The sequence below is a fragment of the Passer montanus genome, unplaced genomic scaffold (assembly GCF_014805655.1).
Source record: "Passer montanus isolate IOZ18808 unplaced genomic scaffold, ASM1480565v1 scaffold60, whole genome shotgun sequence".
Taxonomy (NCBI): Eukaryota; Metazoa; Chordata; class Aves; order Passeriformes; family Passeridae; genus Passer; species Passer montanus.
The window spans coordinates 1,729,675-1,752,143 of record NW_024371038.1 but is presented as its reverse complement, the minus strand read 5'-3'; the positions used below and the strand labels follow the sequence as shown (position 1 = coordinate 1,752,143).

Below are 22,469 nucleotides of genomic sequence, written 5' to 3'. Positions count from 1 at the left end.
TCAATCCACCTAGATGCAACTTAAAATCTCAGCATACTGAGAAATTGCCCTAAGTTTTCAGAGGTGACTAAATGCACAAGACACTCAGCAGAAGCCATGTGTGCCTCAGCACATCTGAGCTCTACAACTGTTGGGAACAGAACCACATGGTTTATGTTTCACATTTGGTTTTGGTTATTCAAATAACATGCATTACACCTGCATCAGTTCACAATAAGTTTATTTTATGTGAAGAAAAGCTTTGCCATTAATGAAAAATTTCAGTAGAAAACAAGAAAGTACCTCCTGCTTTCAATCTAGATTACTCAAAAGTAGAAGCTTGTATTAGTGAAAACTTCAGTAGAAACAAATCTGTAGGAAACGTTCTTGGCACATGAAGTAAAAGCTTTAAACACATTAAGTTTGAATAGAGTATTGACCGTGCAACCATGCTGGCAGAAAAGCCAGTTTTTAATGGCTGGTATTTGTCCCTCAAGACAATAACATGGAAGACACATAAACCTGCTTACATAACGTTAATTGTATATAAATATGGTGTTGCCATAATTGACAGTCTCTATTCCAGCCAACCATTTAGTTTAGCAGTTCTAAATAAGTAATAGGCACTTTGCCTTTCTGATTTCCCCTTTCACCCATCAGCCAGTCTGAATCCATGCCAGGGATACTGTACACTGTTATCACCTACAAAAAGAGAAACACATTATTATAAACTTCATTTGCAGGAAAGAGAGTTAGTCTATCTTCATGTGATTCCCAGTGTCTTGGAATTGAGATTAACCAGGTTAAACAGAGCATTTAATATGATCATCCATGGAACATAATCTAATGCTCATAAAAATTCTTTCACTGGTCCATGGAACAGACACAGTATCATATTTTAAAGTACCTTTTTTCTGTTGAAATTCTACTCATTATTGTTTATTTTCTATTATGTTTTATCTTTAACTTGTATATCCACCCTCACCCTTAACAGGCAGCCTAAAAGAGACTTCTGCATGATAGAAAGACAGATGGTGTTGATGTGCTACATCTTCACAGAAAATCTGAGTCCACAGTTCTACCTAAGCCACTCTCTGGATAAGAAAAAACTTAAATAAAAATACTGAAGTAATGCACATTTAAAAACCCAAAAATCCTGAATATGCTTTTTTAAATTTCTTCAGCATTAAGCTACATTCACATTACCAGGTGGAACTCTGTTCCAGCACTGCGCTTCACCATCTATCTCCATCTGCTTTGTATAGACTCTCTTACAACTGCAACTGAACTGGAACAGGAATAAACGCAGCACAACCTTCACAAAGCAAGAAGTTGTTGTATTTTCATATTCTTCCCACATTGCAATATTCAACATTTGAAAGACTAATCATATTGAAAATAGTGCTAAAGGGTTGGTGAAAAGTAGACAGCAGAACTGCATCTTGACTGTCCAGCAAATGTTCTTGCAAGCTAAGATGGTGTCACAGATGTTGACTCTCACTACAGAATATGAGGATATACAGGTACAGGACAATGCTCCAAGGGTATTACTGAAATTTAGTTTTAAAAAATCAACTACACAGACTTTTTGATGAAGCCTATCTTAACTGGCTACTCACAAACATTCCCATTTGACTTTCAAATAATTAAGGTACATAGAAAACTCTTACCTCATCTGCAAGTAGAGATAATTCACTGCTGTTTGCAGCATCATAATCATAGAGAACTCTTGCTTTTCTGCTGCCACTTGATGACTTCAGTTCACTGAGGCCTGAAGTAACCATTGAATTGCTTACTGAAGGCAATGAAGCAGAGGCTGAGGCCAAGACTGAGGGAGAAGAAACGCTCTGCACAGGAGTTGTGGAAGACTGATTGTTGTTAGAGAGGAAAGTAGATGGAAAGCTGTGAGAGGAAAAAAAAAGAAAATACTTGAGTGAATCTGTTTTACATAGGGCATTATACATGCTCCCATGCCTAAATTAGCATTCTTATTTTTATCAGCAATAAACACCAGTAAACAGCAGCAAGAGAACAGCACTGAGCATTCTATAACGTAAATAAAGATACTTGTTCCTGATAAGTAGCATAAATCAAATCAGTATCATTTAAAAGGAATACTGCCACCTTAAAAAACCCTGGATATTTGTCTCTTTAAAAAAGGCAAAACCAAGAAAGCACTGTTGGTCAAATTTAATTCAGACTGTACTTTGATAAACATTTCTTTTGACAGCTCTGCCAGGAAAAGTAGCCTCCACCTCCTCCTGCTCATTCCTCAATTATGTGGTTACACAAAAGATTGTGCTGACGAACCAGATCAGGGAAATATAATACAACTTAAAACCACAGCCTCCCTCTGAAAGCAAGAAAAACCACACAACTATTTTTGTAATCTAAATCAGTTCATTGATTCAGCTAACTTCATGCTGTAAAGCAAAAAATATTTTTACACTAAAAATGAACTTATACCAACTTAAGCTCCTCATTTCTAGGTCAGGCTGCTACTTGCTCAGTGCCAGCCACAGTGCTTGCCAGACCCTCCCATGAAGTCAATTAAATTCATTAACCTGACTGAAAAAGAGGGGAAAAAAGTGTATAATATCCTACTTAGTTAATGAGCTCAGTCACAAAAAACTGTTATGAGTGACAGAGCAGATACAAGGGAAAGCACAGAACAACATGACTGAAAAATGGAAGGAGCAAAAAGGAGAGTAAAGCAGCAAGAGATTTTGGGGCAGTGGAGTAGGAAGAATGGATCAGCAATGACAAGCTCTGAGAACAGTTCATGCCACTCTGCCATTCTGGGATGCAGTTCTGTGGCAGGCTAAACTCATTTATTTAGCAGCTGACGTAACAATTTCTTGTCCCTTTGCTGCCTTACTTGGTTCTAACACCCATCTGGATTTGACCTTAAGGGTAGGTCAACAGAAATCTTAAAAAGTGACAGAGCTGATGCAGTAAAAAACAGCCAGCAACTAGGAGTCAGACTGAGTCATGGTGACCTGGAACTGTAGTTGTATTTCCTTCCATTCTTTTGACCAGTGAATTCCCACACATAACTCCCCTCATCAGTCCTTCTACATGGATGCCTCTTCATTAACATCTGGGATATGGGCATATTACCTCCCCCTCCTTTCCTGTGTCTACTCTTTTGACATAAGGAGGATCTATCCATACCATGCATATGAACCCACCAGAAAACAGCCTCATCCCACCTCTGCCCACACCACCTGTGCAGTCAGATTTTTTTTCTGAAGGTGCAGTTCAGTGGCAACTGTAGCTATGTAAATCCAGATCAGCATATTCCCATAACCATGTCTGCAGCATTATTGGTGCTCATATGATCATAAGAGGAGCTGCTTTAGGGAGCTGATGCAGGTAAAAACCAAATCCATCAATGCAACAACGAATTTTTGGTTCATGTGACAGTAAATAGTGGGAACAAATGCAGCTCATATCTGTAACAGCTGCAGCAGTCCTGCACACAAGGTTCCAGGTTCACACTATACTTAACCTGGTAAATGCACAGTGCCACCAAACAGGGTAGACCCACTCCTAACCCTTTTTTGCACAAACGTTCATTCTCCATAATTTGAGTCAGATCTAGCAATCTGCTGCTTTTGATTCAACAACCTGAACTAACCAAAAATCAGGAAGATAACTAACTTTCCATGAGAATAGCTTTTTAAACATGTTCATCTTGCAGTCACAATTGTATCTGACTGAAAGGAAAGAGCAGCAGTGTAATATGGAGGACAGCACTAGCCCCATGACAGTCAGAGCAAATTGCATGTAAAAATTGGCAAGACTTTCAGGAAACTGTTCTGAATTTAGGCAGCAGCTTACTACAGTGCAAAGGAGGAAGTCCCATTTGCCACTGTGGCTTACCTTGACCCCACTTGAGCTGGTTCAACTCACCAAGAGAAGGCAACTCCACCAAATGTTGTTTTTTTGTTTTTTTTTTCATTTGCTAGATTAGTTTTTCAAACTAGTTCATCATATTCACTGAACAAATCTAACAAGCAGAATAAAGGGAACCAAAACCAGACCCCCACATTTCTGTAGGTATAACTCAGCTGTGCCTCATGATGTATTTATTACATGATTAGTGGGCATTCAACCAGAGGGATTTAGTTTTAAATGACAATCGGCTGTTTCTCAATATTGTTAAATGACTGTTCAATATACTGCTAAACCTGTTCTCAGTTAACACAGTAATTACCTGTAAGTTATTCTGCTCAGTTCAAAGGGTCACTTGTTTGTAGTCAGTGAAACAGAAAGCCAAAACCTTATAACCAGCCTGTCAATCAGTGGAGCATTAAGTCTCACTCCTTTTGCAAAGCCATATGTAAGGCATTTTTCTGGAAGGCTTCAGCTATACAGAGATTGTCTGGTTCAGGGTTTTTTATTTTGAATGCTTGAGTAACAGGAGTCTCACAGCTTGTAGAGTAAGATACTAGTAATAGATAATCTGAAAAAATTATGCCACAGCTTACATTTGTTTGTCAGGGAAGCTGAGAAACTGCAGAGCAAAAGCAGTTATCAGGAAGGAAAAAAGCAGCCAGAGTACCAGAATATTTGAAATAGATTTGTTTAGTTGATTCTGAGAAACTGAAAATAAGAAAAAAGGGAGATTTAAAGAATCAATCCAGCCTCACAGGAGGGGAAGGAAGTGCAGAGATAAGCAGCTGGTGCTGCCATGAAGAGAAACATCCATAAAAATATGTCTATTTATATAAAGAGAACTGAGTACAAGCTTTCCTCCCACCTTCCTTACAGTTGCCTCTGAAGAGTACATCAGGAAGATCAGTGCTGAGTTTTGGAACCAGGAAGAGGTGTATGCCCATTCTGACCCAGGTAAAACATCATAAGCATCTCCTCTGAGAACCAGGTTTCTTTTTCAAGCAACAAACTGATCTCACTTAGAGGCTGAATGCCTCTGGTCCATCAACAATCTCAACACAAAACTCAGTCCTTCACAGTTCTTGGCTTTTATGTGAGAATATTGCACAACACCATTCTTAGATGTGTGAAAAGCTGTGTAACTCAGCACTACGTGCTAACCAACAGAGCACAACCAACATCTGAGCTGCCTAAGTTGTTTATTTGGTCTGTATGTGCCCACATAACCTCAGGAGCACAGAACACAAACCCTGCTTATTTAGTGCAAGGGCTACACACCACATCCCTATAAATGGAAGCAAGGAGCACAACCTGAGACCCTGTCCCAGTGCTCTGTTATACTTCAGTGGGATTTCCTTGCGCAAGGAAGGAAAGACACACCCAACATTTAATACCATAATTATTTTAATCCACACAGGCAGAGAGACGTCACTGTTAGAGGCATTTAGAATTTTGCAAAGCTTCCATGCTTTTGTTTTCTACCAGTTATAGTCATTTTACTAAAAATGCTAATCAGATCACAGCCACACAAAGATACATCCTTCTGTTTTCCTAATGGCACTGTTTTCTTCAAATACACTTTTTTTATACTTGGTAGCAACTTACACAAATTCTAAACAAAAACAGCAGCTCTGGGACAAGCTATACATCCTAAAGCAGAATTTAAAGAGGAACATGTTCTTCCTTAGAATAAGGGTATTATGTTTAAGGCTGTTTGATAAATACACTAAGATAAGAGTATACATTTTAAAAATCCTCTCAAAATATTTGTGTAAAAATATTTCACTTAATTTCTAGTTTAAAAGTTGTTTTTCCTTAATACTGTAAATGTTTATTTTCAAGCTTTCAATTCCATACCTTGTATTTATGTGCTACCATATTTTATAGTTGACTATCTGGAATGTATTAGATTGGGATGTAACTTTAAAGATGCAGCTTTTTTCAGGTCAAAGTTTTAAATATTTTAAATTACAATTTAGTAGTTTAGTCTTCTTCAAGATAAAAAAAAATCTTTAAACTACACATTTAAACAAACTAAGGAAATCAAATGCCACAGGAAGTTGCAAGTCAGGAAAAGGGTAAGACTCAAGAACACGTTTGTTTTTACTTCCTTGTCAGGGAAAACATAAACACATATCTCAGAGACAGTTACCTAGAACAGATACCACAGTAAACTTCTAAGTACAGACAATTCTTCAGTGCCTACACTCATGTAAATAACATGATCTGTGTAACTCTAGGAAAGGGTGATTTGTGAAGAATTACAATAGAGAAACTTTATGAAATGTAAGTATGTAGATCTCTCTACATTCCCACCCATCACACAAATAAGATTAAGAGCACAAACTAATGTCAGCTTCTTCTCTTACTTTAAAAATGCTAAACCCATAAACAAGAGAAACTTTTTCATTCTACTGTGTGTGCTCTGGATAATAAACAGGATGAAGTAGATTTCTCTCTATACAGTATCTATGCTAGCAACTCAGTTAAGAGTGAAAAACAGAGTTTCATCAGAAAATTCACTACAGGTTGTTATCTGATTAAGAGGCAACAGGAATTTATAGGAAGTATAAAAACTTTTCCCACATTGCAAAGTGGTTTAGTAGCATAAGACAACTGAAATACTGAGACTACAACTGAGACTACAACTAAATCTCTAGAAATTTCTTTTTTCACATTAAATGAGGTTACCAAGAGCTCACCTTCTTCAATTACACAATCTATAAAATCTCAGTAGATCAACTCTCAAAAAGCCTTAGTGCTGTGTGTGGGCTTAGGGAAGTAGTTGCACTGGGTAATTACATATTAATTACCTGAGAACAGATACACTTCCTTTCAGTCCAGCATGCCTGTGTGTCCACCACTGTTCTATCAGTGTAAGTTTTCCTACTATTCAAAAGCATTTATTAAAAACTGAGCTTTTCCCCAAAGTTTATACAGTATTACTACCTTCCAAGTTGTTTCTGGAGATCCAACATATATTGGTAACATTGTGCATAATAGGTCATCTGAGCTTCCACAAAGTCATTCAGACAGCGGAGATGATGTGCCTGCAACACAGCAAAGAATTCAAGAGTTTAGTCTACAGGGGCACCCAGGTGCATTAGAAGGAGTAGGCACCTAGTCAGGTGCTAATGCCACTACTGGCATTTAGGGATAAACACCAGATAGGCAGAGTGCCTGGATTTACCAGGCAAACAGGATAAAACGTGACAAAAATTAACATACTTGAGTAAACGTTTTTGTGGTTTCAACACTCAATTGATCTGATGAATAGGAAGCTGGGTATAAAGAATGAAAATGAAAGCTCCTGCATTCTGAAGGTTAATGGGAAAATAAAGTTAAATTCATGGATACTAAATTAGAATTTAAACAAAAACAACCACTGTGGTTTGATGCTTTAATGCACTGAAGTGAAACCTCATAGATCAGAGTTCCCAAGAAGTTTACTACAGCTATTTTTAGAAGGCACCCTGATATTGACTTTCCTCCTCAAGACCTTTTGGGTACTCACATGTGTGCTGCTGATGCCTTCCAGCAGCAGTCTGGTAATCTCTGCTTGACGGTCAAACTCACTCTGAGTAATTCGCACCTCCTGTTCAGACTGAAAGCAAGAATGCACATCAGGTACAGTGCTCTGTGCTACACCTGCCCACTGCAACAGCCCCACTTGATGCAGAACTGCTCATACAAATGCACAAATCACAAGCTTAGGTGTTTGAAATGGGTTTTTTCTTTGCAGATCTCTACTAGCAAAACAGGAATTGCATTCTGGGTTCAGAAATGTTGAGGCCCTGTGTACATAGCAAGCAGCTTACTATCAGACATCTGCTACATATGCAAAAGAAAGGCATTTCTTTGCCAGCAGTATTACCCCACCTCTCCCAATAACAAACCAAGTGTTCACTGGCACAACCATGTCTGCACCAGGGGTTTAGTCAGCATACCAATGGCAGCCAAGAGTAATGTAATTTTTTTCTATATACGAACTTATCAGGTCCCTGATTAAATAATTCAGGGTAAATCTCACGTTATTTTTGCAAGGTAACTGCACAGCAATCAGCTGTATATAAACCTTTGATGTGAAGTTTTACCATTAATTTAATGTCTTATACAGGCCACTAAACTACTACAACTATTTCTGGAGCTTGTAATCAAGGCGTCTTTGAAATAAATAAATCTGAGCTATACACAATGTTCCAACACTTGGCACTACAATTAGAGTAAAACTTCTATTACAATGATGTAATACAAGTTCCATATTTCAATAATTCAAATTTATTCCTTGTTACATATAGTTGTTAATGATTTTTAAGTAAGTTATCAGTGTTACACTAGTTTTAAATTACTTCAATCTAGCACAGCCAAAATTACTATAGAATACTTTTTTGATGGGGAAAGAAAAAAATTACACTAAATACACATATACAGAGTATGTGCTCTTATAATCATTGCTCTACAACAGAATGTTCTCAGCCTGGAATCTGGATTACCTGGCCTCAATACTTATATTCATTTAGTGCTTTGTTTCTTAAACCAAACCCATGGGCAAAAATCTACATTAGGTCCAAGATGCAGCAAAACTATTCTCAGAAAGGAGGAATATATTTTCAGGAAAATTACTGAGGTGACACCAGTAAAACACTGGTTTCAAAAGCATTTTATGTGTTTGCAACCATTCTGCTCCTGCAGCCAGCTAATGTTAATCAGTATGAAAAGTCACATGGAACCTCAGAAAAGGGCACAGAAGAATGACACAGTTACCTAAGAAATGTTTTTCCATCTGAAGTCACTGCAGCTGGAAGGGCTTACACAGTAATTAAACACTGAAGAAGTACCTAAAGAGAACTGTGTGCCTCTTACTCAAAACTGAGATAGCAGTGTTTGTATCAAGTTTCTAATTAATTAGGTCTTCAAAGCTTGTTGAGGAAAGAATCTTTGCTTTGAATTTTCTGATTAAATTTGAATTAGTATCAGTGAAATGCATCTGTCAATCTTTGAGAGAAATGTAAGAACAAACAGATGAAAAAAGCTAATCTGATAGCCAAGAGGGGAAGAAAAGCAGCATCTTAATTTTCTTTTTAAAACCCATCAAAGCAATAAGTAACTCATTTATCTGGAGAGAAATAGTTTTGTCTCTTGCTTCTCTAAAGTCAGCAGTTGCTAATGTGTTTCTGTCTCCCTGTCAGGTAAGTAAATACAGGAGAACAGGAACTTACAAGAAGGGGGACATATCCATCAGAATGATTTTATTTGTTTCAACAACATTCTAGCAAATTAACTACTTTCTGTAAGAAAAGGAAAAGTAGGTAATGTGGTGACACATTAACTTAGTACAGAGTGACTTAAAATATATTTACAAAAGCCCAGTGTACTGGTTTTATAGAGATTTACATTAACTGAATTGTGATGATGTCTTTAATGAGTTTTGCCCATCCTAATTTCAGTACTGCTAAGTGAACAGTAGCAGGACAGCATATCTATTCTGCACCTTGAGGCAAAGGTGAAAACCAGCTGACTTTTAATCTGGGAAGTTTATGGCCTGATCACCTTTATTTCTGAACAGAGTGGAGAGCTCAAAAATACAAGACTAGACTTTCCAGCTGCAGCTGTATTGTGTTTTTTAGGACCATTAAAAGGCCTCACTAGGTATGTCTCATGAAGATCCCTCAAAATGGTACTTGCTCTGCAACTACAGAATATGACCTCAGGTTTTGAATCTGAATATTCACATGTAAATAATCTCCCCAGATTTAACACAGGAGTACAGGACCTCTTAGAAATTCTGTGCAATCCTGCAGTGAAGGGACAACACACATAACAGCATATGAAATAAAATCACCTTGCTAATATTGCTTTACCAGACATGCTTTTAGTATAACGCTGGTAGTGGATATACAGCTGTGCCTAGTATTCAACATTCCTTCTGAAATGCAGAGTTAGAGGAAGCTAAACTGAAGAAAGTTTGTCATTGCCACCATGCACATGTTTTATTTTAACTCAAAAAAAAAAAAAACCAAAAAAAAAACCCAAAAAAAACCACACCAACAACTAATTGAGCCAGAATGACTGGATGGTCTGAATTCCTTGCTGGGAAACTTATATTTACATTGAAAACATTTATGAATCTCCTCCTCCAACTCTCAAACACAGAAGGACAGATTGCCTTTAGAAATGTGGATGGATTACTGTTCTGCTGGCTGCACATAATGCTGTAGTTTCTTCTCAATAGTCTCTGCTATTTATCTACTAAATAAAAAGGAGACCTTGAATTACATCATTTATTACAAGAGCTAAAGTTTTTTGTCTTCTTTATGCTATAATTAAGCACTTAATTTCTTCTTTCCAAGCCATAATCTTTTAAATTTCACTACCCTTAAAATTGCTTGTCCTTATCTCTGAAAAGCAGATAACTTCAAGATTAGTTTTCATTACAGTAGTATTTTTTCCCTGCCATTTTTTCCCCAATACAGGACCAGCAGACAGGTTTCCTGCTTCCAAATGTTACCTTACTTAATTCATTAAATAATTCTCAAACTTTGGGATCAAAGTTGACCTCACCCTCCTTTTACAGTTAACCCCCCCCTTTTACTTTAAATGCCTCCTTCCCTCTGAACTCACACTCATTCTCACCTGTGTACACCATAACTCACAGAAAACTGGAAGAGCAACTCCCACAACTCCTAAAAATTCACTTGAAGCTGCATATCCCAGCTTCTCCCTACACCTCCCACAGCCTAACTAGTTCCCCATTAAAAACCATACTCCAAAGCCCATTCTCTCCTTCTACTGACATAATTTTAATTACCCCTCCTCTACAGAAATCCACTGAGAAACCCCTCCTTCCCTGCTAGCACCACCCCTCACAGCCTGCTGCCAAAGCTGGTTTGTCAGAGCCAGTGAGCCTATGAACAGCCCTTCTCAAGGGACCACAGCAGCCACTGCCCAGCACCCCATTAGCTCCTCTGAGTTCGTCCCTGAGCAGGGGATGGCTCAACAGAGCAGGCTGCAACGCCCATGCCAAGGCTAGTGCTAAGCTTACAAACAAGCTTTCAGGGCAGGTGCAGTTTTCAGATGTGCCTACCCCCTGACTTAAGCTGCTGAAGATCTAATGACACTGGGGATAAAGGTGAGGTGTTCCATGCTCAGGGTAAAACTTGAATATCAGTGTTTTCAGGAGAGTTTAGATTACTAGACCCCAATATTTCTGAAAATTTTCAAATAAGCTTGTTCTTACAAGGATATCATGCCAGTAAATTTTGAGAGAAGTCCTGTAGTTGTCCTTTGTATCTCGTCCCACGAGAATCATATGGTAGTGGTACTAAGTGACAGCCAGAAACAGCTTACTACAAAACAAGCCCCAGGCACTGCTTTGCCACTGAAACCTGAAAGGGCCTGGAGGGGCCCAGTGTACTCTGATGTAATGCACCAGGCTGCCAGCATCAGATTGAAATCAACAACATGTAATATCCCTTATTACAGCAGACCAGCACAAGTCATGATTTCAGAATTCTGCGATTTTAAAATTGTTTACTTACTTTTGTCACTTCCTCAGCCCATATCTAGTCAGCATTAAGAGTGGGGGAGGAGAAAATAAAAACATACAAACTTAAGACATTGGTGGTACTCTATTACAGTATATGTACTTTCCTGTCTTCAGAACTTCACAGGGATTTGAGGAGTGCTACAAGTCAGTTGCCCAAAGCCCTTCATACACAATGAATCCATTATGAATATGGATAACATTACAGCTATGAAACAAGTTAGATACTGAAGAGAGTGTGACTTGTAGAACTCATGTATTACAAGAATCTACTTAAAACAAGCTATTACAACACAAGACATAACTACTTTAAAAAATGGCATGAATCAGACAAACCAAATTACCTTAGGAGGAACTTAAGTTACCTTAATGTGTTATAATAATGGAAAACTATGGAAATCTATTCTCATTTTTACACTGAAACAGATGAATGCTTTCTCTTGCTAATTTCATTACCAGTTTTCTATTTCACAAGCACTTTGACTGAAACCTAAATTTAATTGAAACTGCCACAGAGGTATCTCATATTGAATATTAGAGTAGTAGCAAGCAGCACAGCAAAGTCATAGAACTGCAAGGGATTTAGTCTAAAAGTTAATTACTTCAGCTTGCTCTTTCAATTCCCTCTTGCAATGTGGTTCTTTAATTTTCATCTTCTGCCATTGTAAGATGATGACACAATCAGGAGCAGGAAGAAATGTGCATAAAGGTTGCAGGAGAAAACTGTAACAAACAAGTTTATTTGCTCGTTTTTTTAATCTGATCACAGCTGAGAAATCTGGAACTCTAAATTGACATGAGACCCAATATGCTGAGCAGATCCAAATCCCAACCAGAACAGGCTGGACAGCACAGTCTATGCTGTACAAAACTAATTAATCCCTTTCTCTTCCACTTCCACAACTATAGTACAAAAACCAGCTGCACTAGGGAGTCTTTGCAACCAGTTTAGGATACATTGTACTCTAAGTTAAGCCATTAACTTCAGTTACATTATTTAGTTGCAGTTCTTTGTAACACATTGCTTGAAGGGAATAATTTCTACATATTCCTACCATTTCACGTAATTCACTTTAACTCATATTAAAAAGATAGGAAAATTAAATTCCTTTCCTCTAATAGCTGAAAATAATTTCAGAAGTGAAAAATTAACTCCTTTGTATCCTAAGTTTACATTGATAAAAATCACAGAAATTAGAATCCAATACTGTGTATTTCAAATTATCAGAAATAATCTGATAAAAATAACATCCAGTGCTGTACTGACATAAGTGTATTTTTTGCATTACACCAATCCATTTTCAAATGGAAAACAGCAAAATGAACTGGATAGCAAGAGGAAACATTTGACAGGAAAATGAATGAACACAGGAGGCCAACAAACCTTTAGCCATTTTACATGCAGCAAGTTGAGCATGTAAGAGACATTTACCATAATGTTATTCTCTTCAGGCTGAGAGATGTTTAGTTGCTTAAGTGTACAGATAAAAAACAAAAGCAAGTTACAAAACTGCAAATATAGCAGGTAACTAGATTATCAGCACAAAGTACTGCAAGTTTAAGCTAAACAAGACTGTGAAGACAGATAAATAAAACAGTTTAGATTTTTATTTTAAACACTGAACTAAGCCGTTTCAGTTGTATAGTAAGCAAAGGACAAGTAATTTTCAAATTATTTTTCCTAGTTATAAAAATATGTAATCACATGTAGATAAAATTTAGCACTTTAACCTGTCACAGAAAATAGTAAAGCATAAAAATTTGTGTCACAACTCAACACACTTCACTAACCAGCCCTGTTTGTTAGGTTTCTTCCTTTATCAGTAAAGGGAGACAGCAGAACCTAACCCATTTGCATCACACTTATATCCAGGTTAGCTATATTGCAAAGGATAAAGAAGAGCTGCAATTTTGTTATATCTGCTGGCATTCTACAATCTGATATTTCTTATACATGCATATTAATTTTAATTACATTTTGACAGCAAAGTATAAGCAAAATAGTGAAGAGGTTTAGAGTTTCATGCTCTTCTAGCACTAAATTATGTGCATAAAACTCCATACTTGCTGTATGAATACTTAGGATCAAGCAGTAGCAGCAGCAACTGGCACCAAGCTCTGAATGATTGCACCAGTGATGGAATTAAAACTTCAGTATAATATATACATACATACATATATATATATATATATATATATATAATTTTAATACCAGGCTCAAGTGGAACAATTCCTTACAGTCTTTTCATTGCTTTAGAAAGTAAGGTCCATACTTGCTACTACACCACAAAGGAAGCTAATAATAAAATCACTTTTTTTATTAACTTAACTCTGAACAAAGTCAAGCAAAGGAATTGTTTACTATCCAATGCTCCCCTATCCATTGCTCCAAAATTGCACTACTTGCTGATCAACACCTTCTCTGTTCTCCATAGTCAGTCTTACAAATTAAGAAAGCTTGAAAAATACAGAAGTGACTCTTTTTGCATAGAATTTACACAAGGGAAAATGCATGCATAGACTTAAAAATACAGATAATTTAAATACAGAGGGACAGTGCATGACATGGACTGACACACAAGGGCAGAACTGTCAGGTAGAGATTATGTTGGTTTTTAGATGGATCATGATCGCAAAGATGCAACGCACTTCAAAGCTCAAGATGATGTCTCTCAGATCTTTCAGGACAAACGTGTATTCTGAAAAGCCAGCAAAATCTGTCAGTCTTTCTTCTGCTCTCCATCATGCACACTGTCCCTGTGTATTTAAATTGACTGGATTTCTTTATTTGCACGACCCTTACTGCATTAACCTTCACAGAAGAAATCACTTCATTGTCCATCATTAACTGCTGAACCTTTAAAAATGAAGTCAAAAGACAGCTATGAAAATACTGTAAATATATCCTGATGAAACTACATACAGTCAGCAGCCCATTCCTTCACTTAAAGCATTTTAAGAGTTTAAAAAGCAGTAACCTTTTTTTTTCAATTTAATCTCCTTGAATAAGCATTTTCTGAGGGAATCAGAATGGTTAAGTCATGTGAGTTGAAGCATCTCACCTCTGTTTGGTGGTGTAAAATAGTAAGCAACACATAAAGAGAAACCACAAATATTTTTGACATAGAGAAGTTAAGTATAGATAGGTTCATCAGTTGAGAACAATTATACATGCACATCAGTATTTGCAGAGATTCAAGTATTTGTATTTACACCCATATTGGCAGGTTGTATCAATTAATTTTTGACAGTATAGGCTCATCTACTATAAAACAAGAAGACAGTAAGTCTAACTTGATGGAATATTTAAAAGTAGAAGACTAACACCTTGATCAGTAACTCACTTCTGTTTCCTTGTGTTCCACTAAGGCATTTCTTACAAAAGTACCTAGAAAACAACCAGGGTAAGAAGCTAGGACTGGAAACATAACCAAGCAGTCAAGTTGATAAATATGTATGAATAAGTCTGAAAGCTATGGACCAACTGAAAAAACCCCCTCTACTTACTGCAGCTCGAGCTTCTGCAACTTTTGCTTTCTTCAGTCTGGTTTTTGCAGCATCCAAATCCAGTCTTTTATTTTGTAACAGTTTACGTTCTTTCTGAAAGTGAGTTAGGTTAGTTTGTGAGAATGGGTACACATACAAGCAAAAGACTGTCTACTTCGAAATGCTTTTAAAGAAGTTTCCACATAAAAAAAAGTTCTTCAGTTCAAGACGGGCAGAATTAGATCCTAATTATTCTCACACAGCTTATGTTCAATATGCATACTTCTCATAGAACAATAGTTAACAAACAAATGCTTTCATCATTATTTTGTTTTTAGCTTGGCAAAAAAACAGAAAATACTCCAAAGGCACAAATTTCACTTTATTTTTTTCTGCATTACCTGGAGGAAAGTAATAATGCACCATTATCTACTACTACATTTTGATGACTGACAGTTAAAATTGCTGTGAAATTCTGAAAAATGTACAATTCAGCTTACAGTAATAGTTTTGTAGTCTCCTTCAATAAAGTTTCTTAGGGGAGTGAGAAAGTTTATAGCAGAAGTTTGAATGAGTTCTCTGTCTGCCGCCCCAATTCGCTTTTGTGTTTCTCCACATTTAATGAGTGCATTTCCTGAAAAGAAAAAAATATGTTAATCATATTGTTCAGGCAGGAGGTTAACAAAACAGGTTGCTACAGTCAGGAAAGTTTAGGCCAGCAGTTTGAAAAACAATCCAATGTCACGAAAAGGGCCTTCAAAAGAAAGAAAATAATGTGCAATAAACACAAACCACCCTCCCAAAAAAAAAACACTCCAAACCCCCCAAAACTAAACACCAAAAAACCCCAACATAAAAACAAACACACACCCCACACCAAAGTAAACATCACAAAAACAACAAGCCAAACCATTTTTATTATAATCAATCACAGGTCAAGGCAAGATTTCAATGAGACCACATATTAAGGCAACTCCTATTTCAGAACTGGACATCATACCTACTTATTTTAATCCAACAACTTCCTCTCCTACACAACATTCTTAAGACAGGAGTAGTTGATAGCAAGGAAACAGCTTATTAAGATTTTGGAAAATAATGTGCTTTTCCTTGTCCCCGTTTACTCAAACTTCTAAATATGCATTTGCACATTAACCGAGCTTTGAAATTTAGTTGCAAGTTGAGCATTGAAACTGAAGTTAGTGTATCAAAAGGAATTTCAACAGCCTGATACAGCTTAGTTAGAAAGGACACTAAGTATTCAGAGAAGACTGTACCACACCACATAAAACCCTAAGTCTATCTATATGCTAACATTTTATCGTATTTGCCCGAACTCAAAAAATTCTACAACTTAAGGGACCATGTGCCTGTAAGTGCAATTCTGCTTGATGTTGAAGAGCAAGACTTGAGACTGATGATCAGAAGGAAGGCCACAGATACATAAAATCACATGGAAGTAATAGGAACAAAGCTTGCTGTTATTGATTTTGGCATAAGAATTCTATAAAACATTTGCCTTTTTTTTTTTTAATGTGTTTTCCTTTTTTGAAAAAGGACATCATTATTTACAGATACAAGGAACTCATTCTTCACAGAACAAAATTTCTCTCCCACAGTAATTTTGAAGAAAAACTTGAAGAGAGTGAACTATCAGAGTTGGCATATCATAACAAATTCAGACACCTGCATTTTTCAGTTGTTTAAATTAAATCAACAGCAGAATTTGTATCGGCAACTTAAAGAGTTGTAGAGAAGACTAGAATTAGACTTTAAAATTAACAGCAGTGTAAAAATATTAGAGGTAATACCCCCAACCATCTTGTCATAGGTATATAAATTTACTAGAGAAGGAATAAAACTTAAGACTTGTTCCACACTACTATCCTTACCAAAATATTATATATTAAGAAAAGCAGAAATATTGTACAGCTAGAAAGGTTTCTTATACAGAAGTCAATTTCAGGTAACATTCTCATTCCCAACAACAAATAAAATCAATATATACTGTCAAATGTGCAGACGTTTTCCTTTAACAAGGAAACTAAACTCCAAAAGTAGTTGCTCTGGTAAGATAATTACCCATCCATGAAGATGGATACCATTGATCTCCTAATGCTCAGTTATACAGCAAGTCAACTCAAACTGATACAAACGTCATTAAACAGTTTTATCTAGAGAAAGACAAGAAATATAACTTCATATTGTTTAAAAAGCCAGTATCTGTGGGTTTTTTTACTTCTTACCATAGGCTGTTCCTGGGCCAAACTCATTCCCAGCATCAATCATATACTGGCCTAGTAACTCTGGGTTATTCATGCGACTTGGTGCTTTGCGGTCCAGCTTCTCGTAGACAAATTCTTCTATTCTGGCATCTAAAAATGTTTATTTGAAATAATTACTGTCATTTAAAGCACAAGCTAGAAAGAGAAGCAAACAAATAAGAAAAAGTAACGCAAAAAAAGAATTTCAAAATCCAGCCATTAAACTCAACATAAGTGAACAAGGCTAAGCTGGAGATCCTGTTCCTGGAAACTGACCATGTTCCATGTTTGCCATGCCATGTTCAAATGCTTCCTAGAGCCATCTGGGAAAGTGAAAATTTACACTTTTCTTCTCCATTAGCATAGTTTTATGGATTTTCAGAATTTTGACCAGAAGTCTCCACAGTAAGAGCAATAACAGAACACTTGTCCTTAAAAAAAACAGTCTTTTGTTCCCCCTCCAGAAAAAAAGACCAAAATTGTTCACTATAATTTGCAGTAGGAATTAAGTTCAACAACTACTCTAAGTCCCCTATTAAGATATTCTGAACGTTCAATAGCCCCAGAAATTATATCCTCCTTCGCATGCCCCATGCTCCCTTGAAACACTCTGAAAGAAACCATTAAAAGTTATTAGAAAATGTTTCATTTCGTGTTCTCATATTTCCTTAGTCCGAGCAATAAAATTAGCAGAAAAATGTGTAGAGACTATGTGAGCATTACTACCCATCTATCACAACACTAAGCCACAGGGAGCTTCTTAGGTGGAAAGGCCTCACACACCTCAATGGGGACTCTGTAACTGAAAAAGCAAACTCCTCAAGTACAACACCCAATTTCTCTGACCAACTGCTTTCATTTCTCACCTAGCTGGCTTTATTTATACAGTCAGTAACAACTAATTTCAGCCTACAATAGTACAGACTACCACAAAGAAGCTTTCCAGTGAACAAACCTGCCACTTTAATACTACTTGTTAATTAGACAATTTTCAACAGCAGTGGATTAAATAACTACTCTCTCATGAAGGTCACAAAAATTCATCTAAGACAGACGATTATGGGTACTAGTGTATTCCCTGGCAGCAAGAGTGAACTAGAAATTATCAAAAGTAATTTGTTTTCTTTACTCAAGCCATAATATTTATTTTTTACTAAAGTAATCTAAAATTATTGGACATGGGTCTGATCTACAGGTACAATTACAAATGGGACTGAAAGTGATTTTTCCTCCCCCAGACAGGGTCACTCCATTAACAACCACCACAAGCAGCTCCCTGCAGCATGTGATCCTTCTCCCAAGTAGGCCAGCAAACAGCTGAAGTTACATTCACAAAGATCACTGCTCAATGCTGAGTATTTTTAGCCATAAGAAAATGGACTGAAGAGCAGAACTGAGACACTACTATATATCCTCCTTCTACTGAAACTTCTTTAAACACTTCCACTAGCCTCCAGTCAGTGCTTCAATATTCAAAGTTTACAAGTTTCTGAAAAAGTCCAAGAGATACTACAAATATTGAATTGAATGAAACAGACAACTATTTCCTCTGGCCTAGACAAAAGCAGAAATCTGAGCTAGAATATTCTGCAAGTTCTACTGCATCCTTCCCACATGATTAGTTGGTTTATTTTTAAAATACTATTCTTATGGAACTAAAAGATGCAACACACTTCCAAAGTAACACTTCAAACATCTCTCTAATAAAGAATTTATCCACTTGGCATCAGAGAAGTGTTAGCAGTGTATGATTTACCTTTAGTAATAAATTCTAGCTCAATACGTCATTACAAGGAGAATATTTTTTTCAGTGCAGAGATAGTAGCAGTTTTATAAAATTATCATTTGAGCATCATTTTATAAAATATCATTAGATTTTTTTCAGCGAAGTAGTTCACCCACTGACTAGATATCAGGTCTTGACTTGAAATCTAGATCTATAAACTAAGCAAATTCCTATAGCTCTAAACTCTAGTACAGCTGCAGGATGAGTCTGAAACTGATGTCCTCAACATTACTACTCATAGCAGCAATTTCAGAAACAAATAAAATTAGCACACAATAAAACTTCATTACTTATGCCCATGGTTTTTTTCTGTTACTGTTACAGTAAGAGACTCAACAGTGATGCAATCATACTTGACACTTTTTTGTATTGCTTAAGTAGAGTGCTAATTCTTCAGTAATGGAATGATTAAAGACAGGTATTGTAGTTGATCTTGCCTGCTTCAAGTGGATTGGTATTGTGCAGAGAGTTTAAATAATGAAATATTCTTGAACCACTATATCTACCCCATGAAGAACTTCAGAGTTCTTACAGCTATCCAAGATATCTGGAATTAGAATGGGAACAGTTTAAAAAGCTCTGTATAAAGTTTTCCCCATTTGAAAGGTTCAGGAAGTATCAGCAATTGGCAGCATCTCCAGTTCCTACCAGCTCTTCAAAATGTGCTTTCCATAACTGCAGCCTTCAAATTTTAAAACTGCTGTATTTAGTCATTACTTATAAAATAGCTATTGCAGGAAATATTTACATTGACATATCTAGAATTCAAAAGTTGAAAACAAAAACCCGAAGGGCTCCTTACTTGGATTTGGCTGTAATAATACTTCTGTTTGCTTCATTATTTTTTCTGTCCACAATTTAGTGCATTCTGCTTTGCTGAGAAGGTTCTCCAGATGAGCATCCAGTTCAGTCTTCTCCGCCTGACCAAGCTTTTCTTCTGTGAACTGCAAGTTAGTCAGGTTAAAAATATCCAGTTCACAGAAATAATTTTCCAGAACAAATTTAAAACAGTCACTTATATTAGTTTGAAGATGATGTTTTAAAAGATATAACCATCCCCCAGTCATCAGTAAAAATCTAAGGACAAATTTGAAAGCTAGTAAGTACACCAACACATCCATACTATCAGATAAAAAAAGGCAGAAAAATATGCGAAAGGTTATTTGTAACATTATGAAGAAATCCTCTGCTTAACTTGGTACTGAGAATTCTCATGTGAAGCATTTTGTCCAATTCTGCAGTGTTCTTTAAAACATTAACCAAAATGGAAGTCCAGAGGTAATAAAGAAAATTAAAATATTACTTCAATCTTGTATATTTTGTAGTTGTTTGTCAACTAACCTCGTCTAAAACCTGAAGACAAAACAAATTCTGATTGCAGCTACCTTGAATATATTGAAAAAATGTCCTGTCCAGAGGCAACAGGACAAAAATAGGGAGTTTAAACTTCACTAAGAAGATTTAAATTATAATTAGACATTAAAGAAAGCTTCTAAAGACAAGGATTAAAAGCTAAAACAAACTTTCTTGGGAAGCTGTGAATTATAGATCTTTGGGAGTGGGGAGTGTGTTGGTTTTTAGAATAGGACAAAGCAGTGTCTCATAAATGCTTTAGATGTCCTGTTATGCCTTACAGAAACAGTAAGACCACCTCAGCTGTTCTGTGATTTCAGTGACCATGAAGTACAATATAACTCCATTTAGCTAAATAAATCCACCAGACAATTCATTTGACTCGAAACAAAATTGATGCCGTTTTACTAACCCACAAGCAGTTTGTTTTCAATCCCAGCCAGGGAGAAGCCACACATTTCCCACCAGGGCAGGAGCAAAGCCGGAAGCGAGGGCTTCGCCTGCCCCTTCCGAGCAGCAGCTCCTCCCAGCCATGATCCCATCCCCGCAGCCCGCTGGTCAGTCAGGCATTCCCAGGAGGATCTGCCTTATGATTGAGTCACTAACAAATTTACCAATTAGGAACTTAACAGGACTGGAAGCATTCTGACTGTCCAATTTCATTCTTAAGTTCTTTGGTGGTCAGTAAGAAACAGAATACAATGGAAGTAAACTGCATTGTCCAAGTTTGTTTTCATTTCTGTCACATGTAGATTAACTACATATTAACTTTTATAGCATACACATCTTGATAAATGCTTCTGGCATTGCAGTTCTACATAAAAGCAAACTGCAGTCATGAGAAAGTTCAGCTGCTGTATAGGGAAGAACAGAATTTATCCATAGATCTACTACTACTACTATTTAAGAGGCTTTTAAAACTATGCCAGGTGTTCTCAGAAACTTTGTACAGATACTTTACAATAGGTGTGGAATTATTTTTTACTAATTACAGATAAGAATATTTTTATATAAAATTATTAATATTTCTTATTAATATTTCCATAAATCCTCTCAGAAGTGTGAAGATTGCTAAGTGAAGACCACAATGTTAGATTTCACACATACACTTAAATGAAATCACAACGTCCCATCACAAGATCTTACAATGAAGGGTGAAACTGCATCTCCTTTTTTTCCCTTGTCCAACAAGAAAAGAAAAAGCGGAGGCAGGAAAGCAAGAGTGGGTCTGGGAAGCAGGTAGATGTGGAAGAAGCCAGAAGCAGTGTGGGAAGCATGGAAATGCCTCCACCACAAAGAGAAGCTATAATGACTGCTTCACCTTCATTTAAATTTGAACAATATTTTTGACGAGTTCGCATTTTCAGAGCTCTGCTGTGCTGCTGATCATTGGTTCTGCTTGAATATTGAGATTCAGGGCAATACATCAGACTGACCAGACCACATAACAACGCTTACCACATTCCAAACCTGACTGTGGAAACCAAAGTGAATTACTATATACTGCTTGGGTGCTCATCTCCATACAGCAAATCTGTTCAAGTTTCATTATATAAGGAAAGGGGATTACGGCTCAAGACAAGCGCTAAGGAACAAAAGACAATTCCAGTGCCCTTACTGCGGAGAAAGGGGAAGACCAAATCTGAAACAATGGGCTATCAAACTAGCTTTAAAACGATACTAAAAGTAAAACAAATCAAACAGCCTAAGCAGACACATACCGGACTTTCATGTGCCGCATCAGAGCTCGATTTTTACCGACCAGGCAGCGATATGATCACGTTTCTAGCAGCCGGTAAAACCCAGGTGCTCATTTCAGGGCGAGACACACCTTTGTCCCTTGCACGCACAAAGTCCGGCCGTCCCTCCCGGCAGCTGATGCCTGCGCATCTCGCGCTCCCAGTGCTGGCGCCTTCTCCCCTCTCTGCCCGTCTGACCTTGGGCTGTCTCACCCCGCCAGCCCCCCGAGGCTGCTGTTGTGCAGCCTGCCTGGCGAACCGCCGGGCGCGCCCAGCCCGCGGCCCAAGGGCCCGGCTGCAGGAGACCTCTCGCAGCAACCCATCGCCGCCCGGCCCGGCCAATGCTCCGGCCTCGCCCCCGCCAGCACAGCCGGGCCTGTCGCTCCCTCCGAGCCGGGAGCCCGCGGCGGGCCCGGCCG

General features: G+C 37.3%; 1 protein-coding gene across 4 annotated transcripts; it reads right to left on the bottom strand.

Moving 5' to 3' along the window:
• Positions 1-203: 203 nt before the first annotated feature.
• Positions 204-22,148, bottom strand: SH3GLB1 (SH3 domain containing GRB2 like, endophilin B1). 4 transcript variants are annotated; one of them, XM_039727037.1, is made up of 11 exons: positions 22,033-22,148; positions 19,761-19,902; positions 17,155-17,283; positions 15,409-15,542; positions 14,930-15,022; positions 12,807-12,893; positions 11,418-11,441; positions 7,394-7,483; positions 6,829-6,929; positions 1,650-1,881; positions 204-681 (listed from the first exon to the last, which is right to left on the bottom strand). In XM_039727037.1, exons 2-11 carry the CDS (start codon positions 19,795-19,797, stop codon positions 574-576), a joined length of 1,035 nt encoding a protein of 344 aa, XP_039582971.1. In that variant the 5' UTR covers positions 19,798-19,902; positions 22,033-22,148; the 3' UTR covers positions 204-573. The 4 variants fall into 4 exon arrangements, with proteins under 4 accessions (XP_039582971.1, XP_039582972.1, XP_039582973.1 ...); XM_039727038.1 differs by having other exon boundaries at positions 12,855-12,893; positions 22,033-22,145; XM_039727039.1 differs by lacking the exons at positions 11,418-11,441; positions 12,807-12,893 and adding an exon at positions 14,235-14,279 and having other exon boundaries at positions 22,033-22,144.
• Between the last annotated feature and the right edge of the window lie 321 nt (positions 22,149-22,469).